The 23992-nt window shown below is 41.0% G+C and overlaps 1 protein-coding gene across 9 annotated transcripts in view; it reads left to right on the forward strand.

Annotated features, from left to right (window-relative positions):
* Positions 1 to 23992, forward strand: part of MAST4 (microtubule associated serine/threonine kinase family member 4) — a 568037-nt gene that overhangs the window by 276706 nt on the left and 267339 nt on the right. For all 9 annotated transcript variants that reach the window (XM_047728882.1, XM_047728886.1, XM_047728883.1 and 6 more), the window contains one exon: positions 12158 to 12189. In XM_047728882.1, the coding sequence (XP_047584838.1) occupies positions 12158 to 12189 (32 nt within the window). The remainder of the gene's footprint in view (positions 1 to 12157; positions 12190 to 23992) is intronic.

Genomic DNA, 23992 nt, shown 5'->3' on the forward strand with positions numbered 1-23992 from the left:
CAGCAACCCATGTAGGGAGTGGAAAATCTGACTTCGAAGTGGATTTCCCATATATAATACCAAGTTGGAAGGCAATGTGGCTACAAATATCTGATTCCCAAGCGTGATTTTTTTAAGTCAAATGTGTAACGTGTTATGAACCATCAGGAATCATCGTAATTGGCTGGGAAAGGAAGCTGGTTTCATTTGCTCATTTACTTGGGGTTAGCTGGATATTTGACTTGTTATGCTTTTTTTCTACTTTAAAAGGTCTGTGTTAAAAGTAATGTGTTTTCAAGGCTTTGCTTCAAATACAGTCTGTAAGAAATAATTTGTGTGAAATTTGCTTAGAAAGAGCTACAGAAATCGGTAGAACCCCTTTCTGAGAGTGATTGCCAGCGTGTTATCTACTACGAGGACACCCTGATAGCCTCCACGAGACAGGGTCCCAGTGCAGGCAGACCAGGTCTTCCTTGGGGATGAAAAATAATTAAACTGCTCTGGACTCTGGCTGATGTGTATTCAAAGACAGGCTAAGCCATTTACCAGCTCTGTGACCTTGTGTAAGCTACTTAACCTGTCTCTGTCTCGGTTCTGTAAAATGGAAATGGTGGTGAAGATGAAATGAGATAGCGTACATCAGCACACGGTAGATGGGAGCTGCTGTTCTTAAGTGGAGGGAGCCGATGAGCGTAGTAAAGAAAAACCACTTCTTCCCTGTGTGTATAAATCATAAAGCGGAAGAGGGGTTTGTGATGATTGATGTGTAACTTTCATGTAAGAAAGACCCAGGATATTGACCCTTGCTCCTGCCTTACTCTGGAACTTTATCTCATGTTCCTGCCCATCAGGGACCCTGTGGTCTAACTTAAATGGTTTTTCTATCCCCTCATCCATTCAGATTTCTTTTATTTAACTTCTGAACGGTTCTCTGTGCTTTGGGATGGCCCTTTTTCCTAAGCTCTGCATGGCACCCTGCCCATAGCTCCTAGGGTTCTAAACCTTCCCGTTAGTTAAGCATTTATTATCAACACCTTATAGATCCTGTGCACATTTCTGTCTTGAATCTGCTCCTCTCTGACCTCCTCACTGCCTCTTCCTTGGTTCCCTACTCCATCATGCTTTCCAGACAACTTCATAAACCACCTAATTCCTTTCCTGTTTATCCTTAATAAGCCATCTGACACCCTGATGGCAGAGTGATCTTATTTAATGTGCAGACTTCACCATTTTTTCCCTCCTATTTAAAATGTTATAGGGGCATCTGGGTGGCTCAGTGGGTTAAGTGTCTGCCTAAGGCTTGGGTCCTGATCTCGGGGTCCTACGATCAAGCCCAGTGTCTGGCTGCCTGCTCAGCGGGGAGTCTGCTTCTCCCTCTCCCTCCGTCCCTCCCCCCAATTTGTACTCACTGTCTCTCTCTTTCTCTCAAATAAATAAAATCTTTCAAAAATAATAATAAAATGTTACTGGAACTCCTCATTACCACTAGCAAAAAGGCAGACCCTTCCAAAAACTTTGTGACTTGACCCTGTCTCTGCCTCCATATTCTTGTCCTGTTGGCTTTTTCTTTCTACCTTTAGTTCCAGCCCTTCTAAATTTACTAAGAGCTGTGTACTCTTTCACTCCACCTGGCCTTGCTACATCTCTTGCTTTTTCAGGGATACCCCTTTTATCACCCACTTCTGTGGGTGCCCGGCCAACTCCCAGATGCTACTAAAGAAGAACCAGACGAAAGTAGTGTGACATGTGAGAATATTTGAACTGGCAAGGAACAGAACCCACAAATTAAACTGGTTAAAACAGTAAAGAGAATCAAATGGCTCATGTGTCATGTATGAAAGATACCACCCAATACCCAGTTTCTAACCTTCTGTCTTGTCTGCCATCTTCCATGTCTGTCTACCCTATGGCCGCCATTAGCTTCTTGGGGTTAGAGCACCTTCCTTCCTGTTAGCTCTCTTGGAAAAGGGAAGGAGTTCTCTCCCAGGATCCTGGAAACACACATTGCTTTGCATCTTGTTTTCCCAGATTGAATCACATGCCATCTCTGGCCAAAGCAAATGAACTTTGTCATTAGCTTCACCGAACCTGAGCTAAGCCTGAGGGTTGAGAGTAGTGTGAGTTCCACCAGGTTTTGTTATCCCAAATAACAGGTAGCATCCTTGGGCAATAAGCAGTACTGACCCTCCTTACGGAAAACTGATCACCTCCTCCCTTGGTCCTGTTGCACAATTTAAAAAGGTCTCTCTTCCAGGTTTTTCAGCACTAAAATTTACAGCAAATGGAATCCTTTCTCCCCAGAGCCTGGCACAGCATCCCCCACAGTCGCCCTTATTAAAAAGTGTATGCTAGAATAAAGGACCTCCATTTGCTTGCTGTCGTCCCTCCACGAGCCCCTGGGCTTCACCCTTGGCCAAAGATTGTGATTTATGCTTTTCTGAAATTACCTACCTGTTCACAACCTGTACCTTTCTTACTCTTTAGAGGAAAGGCTGCCCTCTTTGGTTATTGATTCCAGCCCTCTCTGCACATGTACTCATTTAGAACCCCTCTCAGTGGCTCACATCTCCACTCTGCCCCATCTGACATTTTCATAGTTTGTTGTAGGGGAACAAATTGGAACCTTATGACACTGGTTCAGATTCTGTTTCCAGCATGTCCTGGCTTTGTGACCATGAGGCAATTACTAGTCTCCCCCCAGGCTTTCAGTGGGAGGGCGTTAGGGTCCTGGCAGATAGCCGGGTGATGATGATGTAAAATTCTTAGATTGAGTTTTTGATAAGAGCTTCTAAAACCGAAAGAGACAGATAGCCATATTGTGACTTAAGAAACCTCAACTCTATGGTCAACTCATCTTCGACAAAGCAGGAAAGAATGTCCAATGGAACAAAGACAGCCTCTTCAATAAATGGTGTTGGGAAAATTGGACAGCCACATGCAGAAAAATGAAATTGGATCATTTCCTTACACCACACACGAAAATAGACTCAAAATGGATGAAGGATCTCAATGTGAGAAAGGAATCCATCAAAATCCTCGAGGAGAACACAGGCAGCAACCTCTTCGACGTCAGCCGCAGCAACATCTTCCTAGGAACATCACCAAAGGCAAGGGAAGCAAGGGCAAAAATGAACTTTTGGGATTTTATCAAGATCAAAAGCTTTTGCACAGCAAAGGAAACAGTGAACAAAACCAAAAGACAACTGACAGAATGGGAGAAGATATTTGCAAATGACATATCAGATAAAGGGCTAGTGTCCAAAATCTATAAAGAACTTAGCAAACTCTACACCCAAAGAACAAATAATCCAATCAAGAAATGGGCAGAGGACATGAACAGACATTTCTGCAAAGAAGACATCCAGATGGCCAACAGACACATGAAAAAGTGCTCCATATCACTCGGCATCAGGGAAATACAAATCAAAACCACCATGAGATATCACCTCACACCAGTCAGAATGGCTAAAATTAACAAGTCAGGAAATGACAGATGCTGGCGAGGATGCGGAGAAAGGGGAACCCTCCTACACTGTTGGTGGGAATGCAAGCTGGTGCAACCACTCTGGAAAACAGCATGGAGGTTCCTCAAAATGTTGAAAATAGAACTACCCTATGACCCAGCAATTGCACTGCTGGGTATTTACCCTAAAGATACAAACGTAGTGATCCGAAGGGGCACATGCACCCGAATGTTTATAGCAGCAATGTCTACAATAGCCAAACTATGGAAAGAACCTAGATGTCCATCTACAGACGAATGGATAAAGAAGATGTGGTATATATACACAATGGAATACTATGCAGCCATCAAAAGAAATGAAATCTTGCCATTTGCAACGACGTGGATGGAACTAGAGGGTATCATGCTTAGCGAAATAAGTCAATCGGAGAAAGACAACTATCATATGATCTCCCTGATATAAGGGAGAGGAGATGCAACATGGGGGGTTGAGGGGGTAGGAGAAGAGTAAATGAAACAAGATGGGATTGGGAGGGAGACAAACCATAAGTGACTCTTAATCTCACAAAACAAACTGAGGGTTGATGGGGGGAGGGGGTTGGGAGAGGGGGTGGGGTTATGGATACTGGGGAGGGTATGTGCTATGGTGAGTGTTGTGAAGTGTGTAAACCTGGCGATTCGCAGACCTGTACCCCTGGGGATAAAAATATATGTTTATAAAGCTGTAAAAAAAAAAAAAAAAAGAGAAAGAAAGGATGAATCCCCAAGTTTTGTAGCAACATGGACGGGACTGGAAGAGATGATGCTGAGTGAAATAAGTCAAGCAGAGAGAGTCAATTATCATATGGTTTCACTTATTTGTGGAGCATAACAAATAGCATGGAGGACAAGGGGAGATGGAGAGGAGAAGGGAGTTGAGGGAAATTGGAAGGGGAGGTGAACCATGAGAGACTATGGACTCTGAAAAACGATCTGAGAATTTTGAAGGGGTGGGGGGTGGGAGGTTGGGGGCACCAGGTGGTGGGTATTGTAGAGGGCACAGATTGCATGGAGCACTGGGTGTGGTGCAAAAATAATGAATACTGTTATGCTGAAAAAAATAAAAAAATTAAAAAAAAAAAAAAAGAAACTATTTGTCTATGGAAAGAGCCTGTGCGCCTAATGCCAAGTCATGAGGACAATAGCTGATGACTTGGGTTCACAGCAGAAAAAAAGCCAGCCTGGCAAGAAAGCAAGATGGTAGCCACTTTCTTATTAAAAGAAAGTGAGGATGTGGTTTTTGATCAAGGAAAATGGCTATGAAAACCCAGCAAGCGTTTTGTGGACACCTTCTATGGCCGATTGTACTGAGTTTTACAACTGCAAATAAATGCGTTTAAGTGTTTACAGATACGAAAATAGAATGAAATAGAGCCTGCGAGAAAGGGGAGATCCTTTGGGATTCTCCACCAATCTCACATTCCCACTGAGGGATTTTAGTGACGTTTTGCAGGTCAGATGGTGTGAATGTCCAGGCAGATCTTCGGAGGGCGACCTGCTGCTTTTCTAGCTGTACACTACAGGCTTTTAATGCAGAAAACCAATTACTTTACGGGCTGTTCACTGGACTTTTCAAGCGTTGTTTGCACATAAGCTGCTGTTGACCACTGCTCTGATTCTAACCGAAGTGTCATGTAAGATCTGGTTCTGTAGTGTGAACTTGCCTGACCTGTGCTTCTGTCTTCACAAGTGACCCTTAAAAACGGAGGCCAGAAAAATGGGGCCCAAATCCCTTCTCTAGGAGGACCATTTCCCAGATGAATCTGTACTCCTTGCTCATTTACACCCTCCCAGGTAGAGGGAGTTCCACTGAGGGTACCTCTCCTTGGCCTCCAGTGCTTCCCACTTGCAAAGGAAATAACTGAAAACCTGAAAGTTCACTATTGTAATGATGGCAAGAAAACTAATATTCCATAAAGAAAAAAATCCAAAGGCAAAAGATTTATTCATATTCATTGTTCTTAAGGGAACTTAAAAGTATTTGAGGTACCTGGGTGACTCAGTTGGTTAAGGGTATGACTCCTGGTTTCCACTAGGGTCATGATCTCAGGGTGCTGAGTTCGAGCCCATTCCCCAGTGTGGAGCCTGCTTAAGATTCTCTTTCTCCCTTTGCCCCCCGCCCCAATAGCTCTCTCGCTCTCAAAATAAATAAATAAATAAATAAATAAATAAATAAATAAGCACGCACGCACGCACGCACGCACTAACCTCCACTAAATAACTTACACAGACCACTCTCCTTCTCAATCTCCAGGGGTAGAGTTCAGACATTGTTATTTTTAAAAGCTCCCTGGATGATATTAATGTGTCACCAGCTGCATTTAGACCCACTGCCTGAGCTGAATTATCTCCTCCCCTTTTATCTTCTGTCCACTGTTAGTGTTTACATGTTCAGGTAAAACTGCATAGTCTCATACCTGGTAACTCTTTTCTTGTGTGCATATATGTTTCCCCAGCTTGCTTTTTTTTTTTTTTTTTTTTTTAAAGATCTTATTTGTCAGAGACCGAGAGAGAGAGATTGAGAACACAAGCACACAAGCAGGGGAGTGGCAGGCAGAGGCAGAAGCAGACTCCCCGCTGAGCAAGGAGCCTGATGCAGGACTCGATCCCAGGACCCCAAGATCATGACCTGAGCCGAAGGCAGAGGCTTCACTGACTGAGCCACCCAGGCATCACTGTCCCCGCCTCCCCCAGCTGGCTTTTGAATCTGTCATATTTTGTTTCCTCCTTAAGTGCCCTAAGCAGTGCCTGATGTATTGCCCTACATATCTTGGCTCTTTGGACTCTCTCCCTAAATTAACAGTTTTTCTGTAAATGTAGAATAGTTGTAACTCTCAATGACATGGTGAGTTTACCAATGACTATTTCTCCCACTGTACTGGTGAAGGGATCTAGTATTCTCCTCTGTTCCATGACAGCTGAAGCAGAGACCCAGGTATGATCATACTAACACTCTCAAAGAAGGGAAAAACCCACTAGGAGTGATGAGGGAAAGGTGCACAGGCAGTTAAGTTTCACTTCTTGGAGGCTGGGCTTGAGTTCAGTGTTCAGTTGTGGGGATGTCCTGAGTGTGGCCATGTTGTCTGGGGTTTAATTTTCTGGATTTTGTCCTTTTTTCTGATCTTGTCTGTGCTACCATCCGGTCACCTGTGTGAGAGCTAGTATCTACCCAGTAGATTTTTTTCTGCTTGTCGCCTTTCTCAATTTCTTGGTTATTAAGAACCCTAGTTGCTGCATTGTGCAATGCACCATTTAACAACACGTAGTATGATTCTCCGTCCTTGAAGATTTGAAATGTTGAGGTGCCCATGATGATGCATAAGGGTGTGCCTCTTTCTTCCCGTTCTTTTCCTGTCTCAGCCAGCCCAGGGCTTTACATGCCCTGTGTAGGGTAATAACTCCAAAGTCTTTTCCCAGCTCCAACCTCTTTCCTGAAACCAGGCTCGCAGAAGTCCAGCCACCTATTTGGAAATTTCTATTTGGAATCCTTAGAGTCATCTTGGATGAAACCTGTCCAAACAAAACTCTTCTGCCCGCAAACTATATTTGCTTAGGCAGAAAACTTCCTTGATTCCTCTCCTATTCCACACACAATTCTTTTATAGATTCTATAAAAATGTCTCTCAAATCTGACTGCTTCTCACCATCTTCATGGGTCGACCTAACCAAGTCTTCTCTCACAAAGTTGACTTGTATAATCTCCTAAAAATTGGGGCTAAACATCTCCCTAAAATAATCTGAGAATATTTGGATTTTGATTTGTTCATCCTGTCCATCCTTCCCACCAGTTTTACTTTCTCCCTACCTCTCTGTTCTCCTGTGTGAGAAAGAACTTTTTAAATTTTTTTGAAATAATTTTATATTTATAGAAAAGTTTTAAGACTTGAGAGAATTTCTGTATACTTTTCCACTGTGTTAATATGTTTTCTTTTCTTTTAAGATTTTATTTATTTATTTGAGAGAAAGAGAGCCGGAGCAGAGAAGCAAAGGAAGAAGAAGATTTCCCACTGAGCAGGGACCCTGACTCGGGTCTTGATCCCAGGACCCAGAGAACATGATCTGAGCCAAAGGCAGATGCTTAACCGACTGAGCCACCCAGGCACCCATCCACTATGTTAATATCTTTTATAGTCTGAATACATTTGTCAATACTATGAAATTAACACTGGTATATTACTATTAACTAAACTCAGACTCTATTTGGATATTAGCAGGTTTCCCCCTTTTTCTGATCCAGAAACTAGCTCAGGATCCTACGTAGATTACATTTAGTCATCTTCTCTCCCTCCTCCTTTAATCTCTGACAGTTTCTCAAATGTTCCCTGTTTTTCACAATCCTGATGTTTTAAAGAGGACTGGTCAGGTGTTCTGTAGAACGACCCTCAACTAGGGTTTGCCTTATGTTTTTTTTCATGATTAGACTGGACTTAAGGGTTTTTAGCAAGAAAACCAGAGGTGAAGCCCCTTCCCATAACATCGTATCAGGAGCACAGGAGAGCGACATAACTTAGCAGGTGGTGTTAATCTGAATCATTTGGTTAAGACCTTGTCTGTCAGGTTTCTCCACTGAAAAGTTGTTATTTTTCCCTTTCCCTATTCTAGTTTTGGAAGTGTGTTACTAAATCCAGCCAATCTAACGGGGAAGAAAATTAAGCTCCACCTCTTAGAGAGAGGGTTATCTACATATATATATATATTTTTTTTTTTAAAGATTTTATTTATTTATTTGACAGAGAGATCACAACTAGGCAGAAAGGCAAAAAGTCAGACAGAGAGAGGGGGAAGCAGGCTCCCTGCTGAGCAGAGAGCCCGATGCGGAGCTTGATCCCAGGACCCTGAGATCATGACCTGAGCTAAAGGCATAGTCTTAACTCTCTGAGCCACCCAGGTGCTCCAACATATATTATTTGTGATATAATCACATCTTCTTTCTTTTAAATCACAGAATGACCCATCAGTTAAAAAGAACAGCTCAAAGAGTCCCTAAACATATGTGAACATATTGTTCTAATTTTGTATGTATAACTATTAAAAATATTAAATAGGGGCACCTGGGTGGCTCAGTCGGTTAAGTGTCTGCCTTCTGCTTGGATCATGATCCCAGGGTCCTGGGATCAAGCCCCACATCGGGCTTTCTGCTTAGCGGGAAGCCTGCTTCTCCCTCTCTCACTCCCCCTGCTTGTGTTCCCTCTCTGTGTCTCTCTGTCAAATAAATAAATAAAACCTTAAAAAAAACCCATATTAAATAGTACATTCTTTTAAAATTACCATGTGGAAATTGTCTATACATATGAAACATTGCAGTTTTCTCTCTTGCCTTCATGAATAAAACAAGTTATTTTCTTCTTTTGTGCCCAAGGTCGACAGGGGTGGGGGGGCACAGGGTGGAGGGGGGCCGGGTGGGAAGAAGAAGCTGAATCATTTGTTAGGGCTCTTTTGTTCCCAGATTCTCCTAGAATTCTCTTACTGGGTTTGAGGGACCCTTGTTTGTCCTCACTCTTATCCAGGAATCACAAGAAGGTCGCAGTGTTCTCAGACAAAATTAACTTAGCTTCACCCTTATTTTCCGAATGTATATAAGCTAGTTAGCACTTTTAGAAGGGGGGGGGGCAAAGGAAATCGTACTGTCAGCAAGTAATGATACACAGCAATTCTAAAAAGATGTTAGAAGTCACTGAGAAATCAGTATCCATGAAAACCATTTAAAAATTTTTAATGTTCTTGGGGCTCCTGGGTGGCTCAGTCGGTTAAGTGTCTGCCTTCAGCTCAGATCATGATCCCACAGTCCTGGAATTGAGCCCCGCATTGGGCTCCCTGCTCAGCAGGAAGCCTGCTTCTCCCTCTCCCTCTGCCTGCTGTTCTGCGGACTTGTGCCCTCTATCTCTCTGTCAAATAAATAAAATCTTTTAAAAAAATTTTAATGTTCTTGAATGTACTCTTAGGAGTGTCTTTAATCCTGTGATGATTAATAGTTCCATATTGTTTAGTTCAGGCAGATACTTCTTGACCTTTACTCTCTTTGTCCCACACTTCTTCCCTCCCCTAATCCTTACCTGATGCTAAATTATTAACGCGTGTTCCCGATCTCCTAAGCAGAACCTTTGGTTTATGACTCAGACCAATACCTTATGTCTTACCTAATTATCTAAGTATGTGTTAGTGCCCTTCACCTGACATTAAGAAAATAAAATGAAGACACGTGCACGATGTACCACAGGGGCTTCGGCAGTAAATGCCTTGCCGCCGCTCACTGACTTCTGCAGGCCGCAGATCGATCAGCGTGTGGTCCCCACGCATGAGCCACCCATGGCTCCGTCTGCGATCGCTGGGTCCTCCTGGAATCCGCCGCCTTTTGCAGCCGCTGTTCACAAGGTCTTGGCCACAGCGCATTCATTTCTCTCACTTTATTACCATCACATCTGATTCCAATTTGCTCCCAAATTGAGTTTCCAGTGCTGAGTCTGACATCCAAACCGTCAGGTGGATTAGCTCCCTCAGCTTGGTTAGCGTGGAGGCTTCAGGTCAGTCGACGGTGGCCGATTAAACGTCCTCTGCTCCTCGTCCTGGAGCACCAGGTTACGTACCGTGACCTTTCTCCTTGCTTGGAGCTCATCATGCTAGATGCTGGGCCTATTGGAAAGACTTCTGATTAAAAACAGAGTTGGTTTTTATCCCTTATCTTGCTGTTTCAGCAGTTTTTTTTTTTTTTTTTTCTTCTCAGAGCAGAGCAGCCAGCTTACGGTTGGGTCATTTGGTGGACTGTGATTGATTGAACTATTTGGGGATCATTCATTTGGCCCTTTGCCTCTCATATCATGAATGATCTATTTGCATATGGAGTTGAAATAACATCTGACTGACTCTGTTATTAATGATAACCCATCAGCCCTGCCTCCTTTTCTTGCTGCACTGTTGTCAGATCAGCTCACAGGACCACAGCGTTTCCTTTCTGGAGCTCTAGGCCTTTGCTGTGCAGCGGGCTTCCATAATTCCTTTCTAATAGACACACGGACCCGTGAACGATTGCTTCTAGGGAGTTGTTCTTCTCTTCGTTCTTTTCTCTTTTTAACCTGCAAACAAAACACATGTCTCAGTGCTTATCATCACCAAAGATAGACTTGCTCATTGGTTTTCCATTTACATCTCAGTTCACAAGGAAAACAGGCTTGGCCAGAGACTTTTCATCTTGTCCTTAGGGGTTTTACTAAATGAAGGTGCACTTAGGTTTCACAATCAAGCAACCAAGTTGAGCAAGCCCTGTAATTTCTCGGAGATAATCAAGGATTGGAGAAAAAAGCGGAACAAAACAAAAATACAGTGTTTCATCCCTGAACCTTGAGGCCCTTGAGAGGAGAAAGAGCTCCTGCTTCTAAAATGGTTTCCTTGTTTCTTCTTGTAATTGAACAGTGATAGGATTATTATAACTCTATGGGAATACATTTGCCAGTTAATAAGTAAGGCGTGTTACATTTAAAGCAACGTCCTCCCCTCGGCCTGCTCCTTTCAAGGCTGTGTTCTGTAAGCTGTGCTGGGATAAATTATGCTGTTTAGAAGTAAGATCTGTGGTCACTGTCTGTGACACACATTTAAGGATCCAATAAAAATAGGGGACAGGAAAGGTGAATTTGAAGCCGAGGGGGAAACACCTTTCAAAAAAACTTCTGAAAGGCAAAAAAAGAAAAAAAAAAAGGTAATTATAGGAATGAAAAACTAAATTTAGTCAAGTCTTTCAAATTTATACTGGTTTTCTTTTGTTTGTTTGTTTGTTTAAATAGCCTGATGACTCATGGCTTCCTATTCCTTAATTATTGTTATCACGTAATCATTCCTGAGGACCAAAGCTTCTGAAATCTCCATTCCTGGGTGAAGATATTTCTGTATCCCTTTTTGTTTGGTTGGTTGGTTGGCTTTTTTGTTTGTTTGTTTGTTTGTTTCCACAGTCTCCCCTATAGTTAGGTGGATAGTGATCTTAATTTGTGATTAGTGTGAGATCACCCTTTTGAAGACTTTAAAGCACTCCATTAATTGTTGCTGTCTGGTTACCTTTCGAGAGATTCATTAACCTACTTTTAAATAACCAAAGTCCTAAACTGCATTTATGTTAAGAAATGAAACCAGAAGGAAATCTTTGGCTTTATTTAAGCAAATCATAATAACGTGTAATCTTTGGTATGCATAGTGTCTTGCATGAGTTTATTTCTATTGGGGGTGAATAGCTGGATTTCACTGTTTTTTTGTTTTTTGGGGGGTTTTTTTTGGTGTTTTTTTTTTTTTTTTCATTTCACCTCTCATTTAATTATAATCCTGCAAAATTTCTGCTCCACCTTCTATTCCTTCCTTTCCTCTTTGGATAAGTCCTTTGGTTCCTCCAGTTTTCCCGAAGCTCAATTTTAAGGCCATGGAGCTCAACTTAGTATCCTATTGTCCTTGCTTTGAGAGGATTAGTGCCTTTTCTGTTTTGGAATTTAGATGAACTATGTTTGTAATTTCAACACAGCATGTAAAGAGAACAATGTAAGAAGGGATCCAGCCTAAAATCATGACGTTGAAATCTTTTCCTTGTGGAAAATGCTAAATCAAGCATAATGAAGAATTAGGCTATCTGTTTGGTGCCTTACTAGGCTAAGGTTAATGTGACCTCTCATGTAGATGTTTTGTTTTGTTTTTCTTTTGCAGAAGGAGCTCAGTCTCCCCAGAAGAGGAAGTTTGTAAGTAGCCTAATTTTGTTTCCTTATTATTACTATGTTGTACAGTTTGTAATGTGGTTATTCTCCAACTTGTTAGGATTTTCAGGCAAATGGAGGATTAATGATAATCAACTGAATTGAGGAAACAGACACTTTGCATTTACTTATAAATGTCACATATTCATGATTTCAGGATAAGCTGAAGAAACTTTCTAGATTTTGTCCTTATGGGCGTTGTAAGCCAAAATGCTTGCTTATTCCTGGGACAATCTTAATTTAAAAAAAAAAATTCTCTCAGGTAATCAAGCAAACACATTATTTGGTCTGCAAATGGTATAAATGAATCCGAGTCAAGAATTAGTGTTCTCCTATATGTTCCAGAAATCTGTGATTGTTTTTTAATGCTATGGATTTTATGCAAAGGAAATGATAAACTTTTGCCATGATGATGAAGAAATTTAAATCAGCTGAACTTTCTGTTAGATCTGGATCTTATTCATTGACTGATGTCATGGTCTTATTTTAAAAATAGGAGATTTATGAACTTCAATTTTATTTCTTCATAGTTTGTTCCATCCTTTTGTTTTGAAGGCCAATAATATATTTGCATAAATCATAGTTTGTTTTGTTTTTGTTTTGTTTTACCATTAGGAAGTTGCAGAAGGAAATTAATTACCTTCTGTGTTCCACTAAATTTAGGGTAGATTTGTTACCAACCAGTGTTGTGTAAGGGCTGATCTAGAAATACTGGGATTTGGTATCTACATTACAGAATTGAGTGGATGGGCAATGTCCTTTTTATAGAAAAGTATAATATTTCAAGTAGGTTGATGCAGATCTCAACTTGAAGTATTAGAATTGTATATGGTGATTGTTGGAAGATAGTATTCATTTTGTTTACCAAATTTTGGATTATGTCAGCTTTTGCATCTGAGAACCAAAATTTCATCTGCTATGAACATTTCAGTACTATCTATTTTGGTTCTTAACGTTTTACAGCTTTAGGCTGCCTGGAGGATACGGAATCATTGTTTTTGAAGACTGTGTCTGGTTAAATTTTCACGGACTTCCAGCTTTTATCTGTGTGTGTTAGAGGTTAATGACCTAAAAGTTGGCCGTAGGAAATGCCTTTAGAATAAAAATCTTGACTTGTTCTGAATCGTGATTAGGACTCTCTCCTAGACCTGGAAAAGTCCAAACATTTTGGTATTTCTAATCAAGATGAAAAATAAGAAATAAGAAAACCTGAAGTAAAACTACATGAAATATCTTACTAGGAAAAAAATCTCTTTTCCCTTATACCTTTATTTAACGCTTAAATTATCCTAGGTTTGTCTTTAATACTTTATTTGAAAAGCTCAGAATTTCAGTCAGATTTTCTTTTTGCCTTTATATTAGGTTACTTTTTTTTTTCTTTTAGTTTTTGAGTTAGTATGTTTCCTGTAAATTTTTGTTAAGGTCATGTTAATTACAAATTAGGTTCCCCATGTCTATTTAAGGGCCACATCTCCTTTTGTAATATCTCCTTATCTCACATCTCCTTGTATAAGTCTGTTAATGTTAGCTGATAACTGTGGGTTGGTGGGAGAAAATAGAAGATACATTTAAATTTCTTGACTTGGGAGCATAGAATCTTTCATGAATAAAATGGGTGACGGCATAAGTTTCTTTGACACCCGTGCTTTGAAAACTTAAGAGAAACATAGAATTACATTTTAGTCATTTAAAATCTCATCCTTGGGGCACCTGGGTGGCTCAGTGGGTTAAAGCCTCTGCCTTTGGCTCAGGTCATGATCCCTGGATTCTGGGATCGAGCCACGAATCGGGCTCTCTGCTCAGCAGGGAGTCTCCTTCCTCCTCTCTCTCTCTCTCTGCCTACTTGTGATCTCTGCCTGTCAAATAAATAAATAAGATCTTTAAAAAAAAAAAATCTCATCCTTAATAAAAGTCAATTGATACATCAGTCAGATAATGGAAGTAAAACAGCATGTACATTACATAAATCTACCTTTTCCTTTTTTAGTGAATTCTGTGGAAATTAATATTCCAAGTTAAAAAAAACGAAGATGCTCTTTTGTATTTTTTATTAACTATTCCCAGTAGAATTAATGGTGTATGATAGAGATATTCTGGGACTTGACACCACTCAGCATTTTCATTGACCCCCATATAGAACATTGGTAATTAATTTCCTCATGCAGTTGTTTTATGACTTGGAGAAAAAGAAATTTTTTTTGAAGATTTTATTTATTTATTTGACAGAGAGAGAGAGATCACAAACAGGCAGACAGGCAGGCAGAGGGGAGCGTTGGGGGGGAAGCAGAGAGTCCGATGTAGGGCTTGACCTGAGTGGAAGGCAGAGACTTAACCCACTGAGCCACCCAGGCTCCCCAAAAAGAAAATATTTTTAAAAATAATTGCTAGAGTGATTTAATACAAATCTAATGAAAAATCTAATGAAGAAGGGCACAAGTCACGCTTGCCAGCGTTAACTGTTCCTGGTTATTAAAACCTGTTAACACTTAATTCTTGTATTTACTGGTTAAACACCTCTGGCATAAGTGTTTTCAGATCTTTTAGTATCTTCTCTCAGAGAGATTGAGGATTTGATCCCTCTGTTCTGTTGAATCTTGTTTCCATGTTAACAGTAAGCAGCTACACAGGGTGATGGATTCCTCATTGCTTGTAGTTACAAAGTGGTGTGACGGAATGTGTTGGGGGTAGGATGGGGTGGGGCTGGAGGGGTAGGGGGAGGTGTGTGCCTTCAGAAAGGCTGTGCTTCTGGAAGAAGGTGCCTGTTTTTGTTATACCTGGGGCTTCAACTTTGTATGTCTTGAAGGATGATATTTTTTAAAATGTATTGTCATCATTCAAGCACTTAGGGATTTATCAGATTTTTAAAAAGATTTAGTATTGTCTTACAGATAATTTTTATGTCTGGAATCACAAAAACATGTTTTATATATGTAAAAGTTAAAGCTCTCACAATAGATCAAAGAAAATAGGTTTTTCTATTTATTATTATCTTAAAGTATAAAAAAACCAAACTGTCTTCTGTTCAGAAGATAATCCAGTTCCTCAGTAATTTGTAAAATATGATCATTTTCCCAAGAAATCACTTGAAATCTGTGTTGTTTCATATATGTTTTAAAAGGTTGCAGAGGGAATGATTGTGACCTTTTTTGTGTGGTGCAAAGGGGCAAGGAGGAGAAGTCAAAGGAACTGCTTTCCAGGCAAGGTGTTACTAAATAACCAACTGACTCCAGATCAATTTTCCAGAGGTTTTCTCAGTCCTTTATCAATTAAGAGTCCCAGATGTCCTCTCCACGCTGACTGCTTGGATAGCTGGACTTCAGCTAGTTGTCTTCCTCCTTTCAAGAGTAGCCATATGCTAAGACTTGATCCTAGATCCTTCCAACACTTTCCGTCTCTTTCTCTTTGGAACTAAAGTTGTGATACTCTCTGCTCTTTCTCCTATAAGCTACCTATCAAAAACTGGAGACCCTTTGAATAAATCATGATATAATCATTAAGTGAAATACTACGTAGCAGGTAGAATGAATGAACTGGAACATAAGTATCAACACGTAATAGTATCAAAAATGTGCGGAACAAAAGCTAAAAGCAAATTGCATATACAAGAAAGTATTTACATGATAAAATTTTAAAATATGCAAAATAAGACATTTGTTAGTGAGTGCAAACATGTGCAGTAAAAATATAAAAACATGCATGGGCGACAAATTTACAGTACTAAATGCTACAGGGGTTTCATGTGTATAATTAATGTGGTAGGTACATGGATATTTACAGTATACCCTCTACATTTTGATATTCTTGAACTATTTTATTTAAAATACTCAGTAATTACATGAAGGTAAGATTTTAGACTGTTTTATCCAGTATGTATGGAGATTTAACAGTGATTTGAAGGGGAAAATTAGGTAAATTTTACCTGTTTTGAATGAAAGGTTGTACCAAATCTGTATTTATTTTTGTTTTACTCTTGTTTTTTTTGTGACTTGAAGATTGGCTCAAATGAGTACAGCTTTACAGTCGCTGGAATATCTGCTGTGGCAGGTACCTTACTAGTTAATGCCAAAGCATCGTAATAAATTTTGGTACTCGTGGAGAAAGGAGGCACATGAGACGATATCTTAAATGGGACATTATGACATTTAGCTGCAGAATTAGATTTGTTGTCTTGAATTTTCAGCCCTTTTAAGAGAAGTGACTGACTAATCTTTATCTATCACAAGGTGCCCAGTATGGTCACATACAGAGTATGGGTGTTGGGAGATGACCCACAACGTCTGTCTCCCCAAGCCAGGCAGTGAGCCTCCCAGCAGAGTGAACTGTCCTGCTTTTGTTCTGAGTTCCTGTCACAATGTGTTGAGGACTCATAGTCTCATAGTCATGTCTGGTCGACTCATGCCAATCTTTCTTGGTTTAAATTCAGTGTGCAATATATAGGCTCTCTTGACATTCTTTTTATTTTCCTAATGACAATGAATCTAAACTGTCCGTATTGATGTAAGTGCTCATGGTGTTTTGGGTCCCTTATCTAGTCTTTCTTTACCCATAGTCAGATCTTGGGCTCTGAAATGACATTTCAGCGCAAGAGGCAAGACTGGGAATTGTTTGTTTTCGGACAGAGAAGGTGCTAAAAACCCAAGATGAGTGGTGAGGAGTGAGGCCAGGGTGGCCCAGGCAGCTACATTTTATTTTTAAAGGACCCCTTTGTGTTTTGTTAATTGTCTGAGTGAACATTTCTCCCAGGCAGAGAGAACCTCTTTTTTCATAGAATTCTTCCAGGGAGTGGTGCCGGAAGTGGGCTGGAGGCCAGTCCCTCTCCTTCTCCGTTGTTTTCCAGCTATCTTTTAGATGTCTTTACACAGAGAAGGAAACTGCACTATCTATTCTTAGCAAGGAAATTCTCCTTGCTACTTAGTGTTTCTTCTATGTCTTTTAATCATGAACATAGAGGGCACAGTTTTTTGAAGCTGGGTTGATGTAGAATTCATAAAATTATGTGAATAGTTACCACTTGATTAGAGTAGAATCAGTGACTTGACACTTGGCCAGGTCTTTGGCTAGACACCTTTTAAAGCGGCATCCAGCAGTTGAAACCCAAGCAGATGTCACTCCTGGTATGCACAAGGGTCCTGAAAAAGTGTGTTTCTGCATGCCCAGCAATCATTGGGAGGATTGAAATGCCTAAAAGACATCTTAGGAGTCTTGGCTTATTTTAATTTCTTGATGGAGCAACAGTACTTGTTGTATCCAGTAATTGTTCCTCTCCCTGGATTCTTGTCCCCTCTCCATTCACGCTTTCCGTCTGCTATCTCTGTGTTCTGGAGGCAGCTGGGGGCTAGCAGGGGTGGGTATGGCACCCGTAGCTAGCTCTCTGCTGGCATCCAGCTGTTTCAGGTCTCCTAGAAAACCCACCTCCCCATGTACAGAGAAGACAGGCATCTTAAATATATCTGCCACAGTGCCAGACATCCTCGTACCAAAAATCCATTCAGTTGGAGCTCAGAGATGTTTTCTCTTCGGTGTCTCATGGACTCGTGCATAGCTTTGGGCCGCAGGTCACTGTGCTGAGTTTAGCACGGAGGCAAACGGTTCCTTACTGGAATGCGTCTCCTGGGTGGGTGGGACAGGAGGCCACCAGATAGGGGAGCAGCCTTCAAGAACTCTTCTGCTCCACGTATAAGTTAATGAACATAGGAATGAGTGGCAGACTGACTTCCCTTCTTTCTAATTTTGTCTCTTTGGGGCAGGGGCAAGGGCAGGAAACGAATGGAAGATGAGTCAGCAGCAGAGGGAGTGTGTTGTCAGAGGGTGGTCAGGACAATGGAGGCAGAGGACCCTGAGGGTTGGCGAAAGGTTCTGAGTGGAACTGGGCCTGCTGGATGTAGAAGGTGGCTTGTCTCACTGTAGATTATTGAACTGAAGGTACAGGGTTAGGTTGGAATTTCTCGTTTTGAGACCAGCTGGGAAGTGGCCCTCAGTGTAATTTAATAGGCTTGGGACGATGTACTTGGCATGTGTAGAAATGTCTGTTTTTTGAAAAGAAGGCTTATTTTCCCACTGGTTGTATTTCAGCCAGAGCGTACTCCCTTGACTTTCTAAACAGTGTTTAGAAAAATAGTTTGAGTAAAATGAGTAGTTTCAGTCTAGACTGCAAGGAGAGGGAATCACCTTCATTTCACAATGGAGTTGCATTAGATTTTGTGATTTTTTCAGCAAGGTGAGGGCAACATTTCCTGAAATGGAGGGAAAGGGCTTAATTCAAGCACACCAAAGGCTGTGTAAACCACACTTGTTATTTGGATGCGTTTTAAAATAAATTAGCTTCCTTTTTAGTACTTTCTTCCCTCCCGCACCCATAGATATGGAAGCAAAAACTCACAATATCTCTTGTCAAAGCCGAATGGAAGTCCAGTGTCATTTTTAATGTTAGAAACCCAGAAACAAAACGAAGAAGAAATTGAGTGTTGCGTCTGAATTAGCATTTAAAGTGGCATGTTTATATCAAAAGAGAATGGTGTAATATATCCCGAGAGTAAAGAGAGGACTGCAACCTGTGAAAGAATGTCAATTGCATTTATATATTCATCGAAGAGCTGGTTTGGTATTTGGCACGTGCTTGCAGTGTCCTTTATTATGCCTATCCTCATCTTCCGTGAAGTGAGCTGGGAGGAGACCTGCCAGGTACAAGCAAAGTAGGATTGATCTTCTTACCTTAGAAAATTGTAGGAAAACCTTAATTTTGCCCCAAGGTAAGAAGGGCTAGGTCCCCTAGGGAGGGTTCTCAAAATACATGTACATTTCCAAACACACCTGGGAGTGCAGATTAGAATCTGGGTGTGTTGGGGGTGGAGGCTGGCAGACCTTCACCCTGTACTCCATGTGAGCCTACAATGCCCCCCCCTCCTCACGTTGAGAAGTATTGTTAGAGCTTCAGGGTGTGTATGGTGGCAAAGTGGATTTCTGGATGCCCCTGAGGCCGGGGGATAAGTTCTCTACTTCATCTTTGCTAGAATAACTCTTTAACAAAAACGAATCAAACAGGAATTTGGGGAGTTTTTCAGTGAGCACTCCTCACTCTGCGAGGCTTGTGTAGGCTTGTACAGTAACTCCCTGAGGCTGGTGGGTGATTGCCTCTGGTTTCTCACTAAAAGCCACCTTTTCAGGTCTGTTCCTCAGTGGGCATTTCAGAGCATGGACTGAGGAGCCACACATACTGCCTGGGTTTCAATCCTACTTCTGCCATTTAACTAGTGTAGTGACTTTCAGAAGGTCACTGAGCCTCTAGGTGTCTTTGCTTCCTCATTTGTAAAATGGGGAGTGTCTTGAGAATTAAATCAGCTAATATTTGTAAAGTGTTTACAGCAGTGTGTGGCCTACTTTAAGTACTATGTACGTGTTCTGTAAAATAAAGAGTACCAGCAGTTAAGCCCTCCCTGTGCCATCCCCTCCCCCATCTCTTATTTTTGTTCTCTAGAGTTAGACCAAAGACTGCAAAGTAGGCTGGGAAAATTCCTTTAAAGCCAGATCATTTGCAGAGCATTTTCTGAGGAGCTGGGGTTTTTCCCAGCTTTTGTCAATGGTGAGGTTTTTAAGAGGGCGTTTGGCCCCATAGCCTTGGGTAGACCTTTCCCTTGCATCCCATGATGGTCAAACCTGGTAACAGGAGGTTTCTAGGTGTGCTGTGGGGATGGACTCCACACATGTTCTGGCTCTGTGTCATCAGGGTATGAGGGAACTCTGTGTGCTCAGTGGCCCCTCTTCCAGAATAAGCCCTCACCCTAGACCTGCCTATCCTTTTTCTCAGCATACTATACAGTTCAGTTCTTAAAATTGTGTTTGGGGGTAGACAGGTGTTGAGGAAAATAAAGCGGGCTATTATTTATGTCCGTACCAAAAATTTTAGTCAGAATTTCATACCTGGAAAAAACTTATACAGAACTCTGACTGGAAATACCTTTATTTGAGAAGTGTGGAACTAACAACACGAAGGATTGGAGATTTCCTTGTGCTTAGTCTAGTTCCTTGACTGTGAACTGTGACCAGAATTTAGGGTTCCTGCCTCCAGAGATTGGAAAGCAACCTTTCCTTTTTAAGAGTGTGCTTGAGTTAGAAAGACATAATCAGCAAGGAAATGGGTGTGCTTTGTTCTGGAAGACAGGAGTTTTAGCATTGACGTCCACAGTGTGGATCAAATAAATGGTAGACACCCACCATATGCTTGACTTCACCGTGCTTGTCCTGGTTTCTTGGGACATTTTGGAAGGCTTAACCCCAACTCTTCTTGAGTTTCACACTTAGAACCGCAACCAAAGGGAAGGCTTTGCGGTACACCCCAGAACTGCCAGGGAACAAGGTTTAGTCGGACTAATCTGGAGACTGGGGAGAGCCTGGCTGGTGTGGTGTAGCAGTCCCAGCTGCAAAAAGTGCTATCCATTATTCCCTGAGACATGAGCCAAATGGCCAAGTTCTCCGTTGTCCTCGGTACCCTGTGGTGTGGTAGTGAGTCAGGCCCACTGAGGGGGATCTCGGAGAGGTGGGTGGTAGCTGCAAGATCATACGTGTGTCTTGATGTTTCTCCTTAGAATCTCTCCTGTTTCCTCAGTTGTTCCTGACACTGGAGAATTCAGCTCCCTGCCCTTTTACTCTTTGTGGCAGCTGACTGTCTAATCTCCACAGCTGAGAAGAAGTTATTTGAGGGTTCCCTCTTTGTTTTTCTGCAATAGAGTTCTCACCCTCTGAGAATCCTGGTGGGTCGTTTCTTTCATCTGAATACACATGCATTGACTCCTCACATTTTATTCAATAAAGTCCCCTCTCCTTGGATGAGTTAGAGGGCGTCTGCACGCTCAGGTTGTGGAACATAAGATGAGACCAAAGAACATGACAGCAGCTGGACACATCTCTTCCCATGGCCTTCTGGGCTCTGCTTTACCTCGTACGCCACCCAGGTAACTTTTGAGTAGTACCATAAGAAAATTCTATTCAGAGAGTTCTCTAATGAGGGGGAAGAGTTTCCTTAAGTGTGTTCTATTCATTTTTTTTTTAAAGATTTTATTTATTTATTTGACAGACAGAGATCACAAGTAGAGAAGCAGGCAGAGGTGGCGGGGCGGGGGGGGAAGCAGGTTCCCTGCTGAGCAGAGAGCCCGACATGGGGCTCGATCCCAGGACCCGAGATCATGACCTGAGCCAAAGGCAGAGGCTTTAACCCACTAAAATTCTATGAATTTTACTTGCATGTGGAAATAGGTGACATCCATTTGAGCTACCAAAAAAGGATAAATTTTTATTTTTTTAAATTAAGTTTGTAATCATAATAAATTCAAATATGCATATTATATTGAGGGAAAGATTTTGAAATGCCTTTATTCTACAACTATAAAATCTTTCAAGAAATATTTGCATATTTTGTAAATGTTTCTGTGAAAAGTGTTCTTGTTCTGTTAGAAAATACTACTTTGGCGTATGCTTTGTGCTCTTTATTGTATAGGAAAAGTGATTTCTAACTTCGGTTTGTCATCCAGATCGATGGGATTAACATGGGAATGGCATTAGCCCTGGGTGCCAATCTCTTACTAAACCCTGATTTTCCAGTGCTGTCTTTTCATGTGACAGTTGGGGGTGGTCTGTACCTTTCCTTAGGCCAGCTTTGAGCAGAGCTTATCTTTTGGGTTTATTTTCATGTTCCAAAACTGAAAAGGGTATTTGCTTTGAGAAGTTGGCACTATATGACTTCCTTCTGTAGCTGCTGTGGAGCAAAGGGTAATGTTTAATGCAGGGACAGTGGGGACCATCCCTCTGAGCTGGCAGCAGGACAAAACGGGGGTGTGTTCTTTTCTTAGCTCCCCTTGGCCTCTGTGCTGAGGCATTAAGTGGTATTTGCTCTGCATGGGGCACATGAGTGAGATCACCAGGGGTTTGGCATTTCAGGGTATAAAGCATAGTGTTTAGTATCTTAACAAATCAAGAATCAATTATCTGGGAGAATAAGCAGAAGGTTTTTTTTTTTTTATGTCTAGGATAGATTAATTTAAATGCTAAAACCACTCCTTGTGGATTAAAGAAGCATTTGGAGACAATGGAGTGTAATTTTTAAAATGCACTTGACATCACATACCAGAAAGGAATTAATAGATCAGTACATGGGTTTTATGTCTTAGGGGAACAGGGTTGTTTTTTGTTTTGTTTTTGGTTTTTTTTTCAGGTGGGATTCCAAGGTATTATCAATTTGTATGTAAATGCAGTTGATGCTGATAGAATTGCAGGGAAAAACACTGTCATCAAACATCTGGTTAAAGCATGTTACTTAATTATTAATCTTTGAGCATTCAGGCCACTTAGTTTATTCTCATTTTTCTTTCCCTTTTTCTGAAAGGTGTTGGTCAGACTTACCTTGAAAACCACAGGAGGAACAGTCATGGTGGTCATTGTTTGGGGAGATAACTTAAAAGGGGAATTATAGTAAAGGTAGTGGACAGTGGTACTTCTTGAGGCTCTCTCAGATCTCTCTCTGTCCAGCACACACCTGTAGGCTCCCATTTAACATCACCTAAGCTGTGTGATGTTAAGTACCCAATGAAATGGATTTCATTTGTATTACTCCGCAGCGGAATTTAAAACCATGTGAAACAAGCACGCAAAACACACCAGAAAAGCTTCTCATGAAATTCTATGTAAGCATGACCCAGTTTCAGCTGCGCTAAGGGCAGTAGAGCCCTAGGTGATCTCGCAGCTAATGTTTTCCACAACAGTTGACAGTGCCCCACCCCTGCCAACACCTTTAAAAAGGAAAAAGAAACAGCTTTATGCAAGAACAATTCGCATACAATAAACTGCACTTAAAGTGCACAATTTCATAAACTTTGTCACATACCTGTGAAACCACCACCGGATCAAGGGAATGAAACAGTCTTGCCCAGAAGTTTCCTCTTACTGGTCTGTTAGGACTCCCTCCACCGCTGCCCCCACCCCCCACCACCATGCCAAATCAGGCAGTTCTTAGTATTTTCCATCCCTAAAGGTTAGTTTGCATTTTCTAAAATTTTCAATAAATGCAACAATACTGTTTGTACCATTTTTTGTTTTGTTTTGTTTCCACTCAGCTTAGTTATTAGGAGATTCCTCTATGAATTACTTTTTATTGCTAAGTAATGTCGTATTGAATGGGTACAGTTTGATTATCCATAGTTTGATTATCCATCCATTTGTTCATGGACATGAACATGGACATTTACAGCATTGATAGAAGAACAAATGTTTTTAACTTTGATGAAGTCTGTGTTATCAGTTTGTCCTTTAAATGAACATGGTTAACCATCTTTGCCTAATCCAGATCACAAAGCTTTTCTCTGTTGTTTTTCTAGAATGTTTATAGTTCTGAATTTTACAGTCATGAATTTAAGTGATCCATCTTGAGTTCAGTTTGTGTGTGGGTGAAATATGGATTGACGTTCATGTTCCTGCATGTAGGTATCTAATTGTTCTAGCACCATTTGTTGAACAGATCATTCTTTCTCCCCTGAATTGTTTGTTATCCTTGTTGGAAATCAGTTGTCTTTATTTGTATGTGTCTTTTTATAGACTACATTCTTTCTCATTGACCTATTTGTCTTTATACCAATACCACATTGTTTTGATTATTGTGGCTTTATACTAAGTTTAAATATTAGATAGTGTTCATTCTCCATCTTGATTTTTTCCCCAAAATTGTATTGGCTATTCTAGATTCTTTAATTTTTGAATCAGTTGGTCAATTTTTACAAAAACAAAAACCTGTTGAGATTTTTAC

Source organism: Lutra lutra, chromosome 5 (assembly GCF_902655055.1).
Source record: "Lutra lutra chromosome 5, mLutLut1.2, whole genome shotgun sequence".
NCBI lineage: Eukaryota > Metazoa > Chordata > Mammalia > Carnivora > Mustelidae > Lutra > Lutra lutra.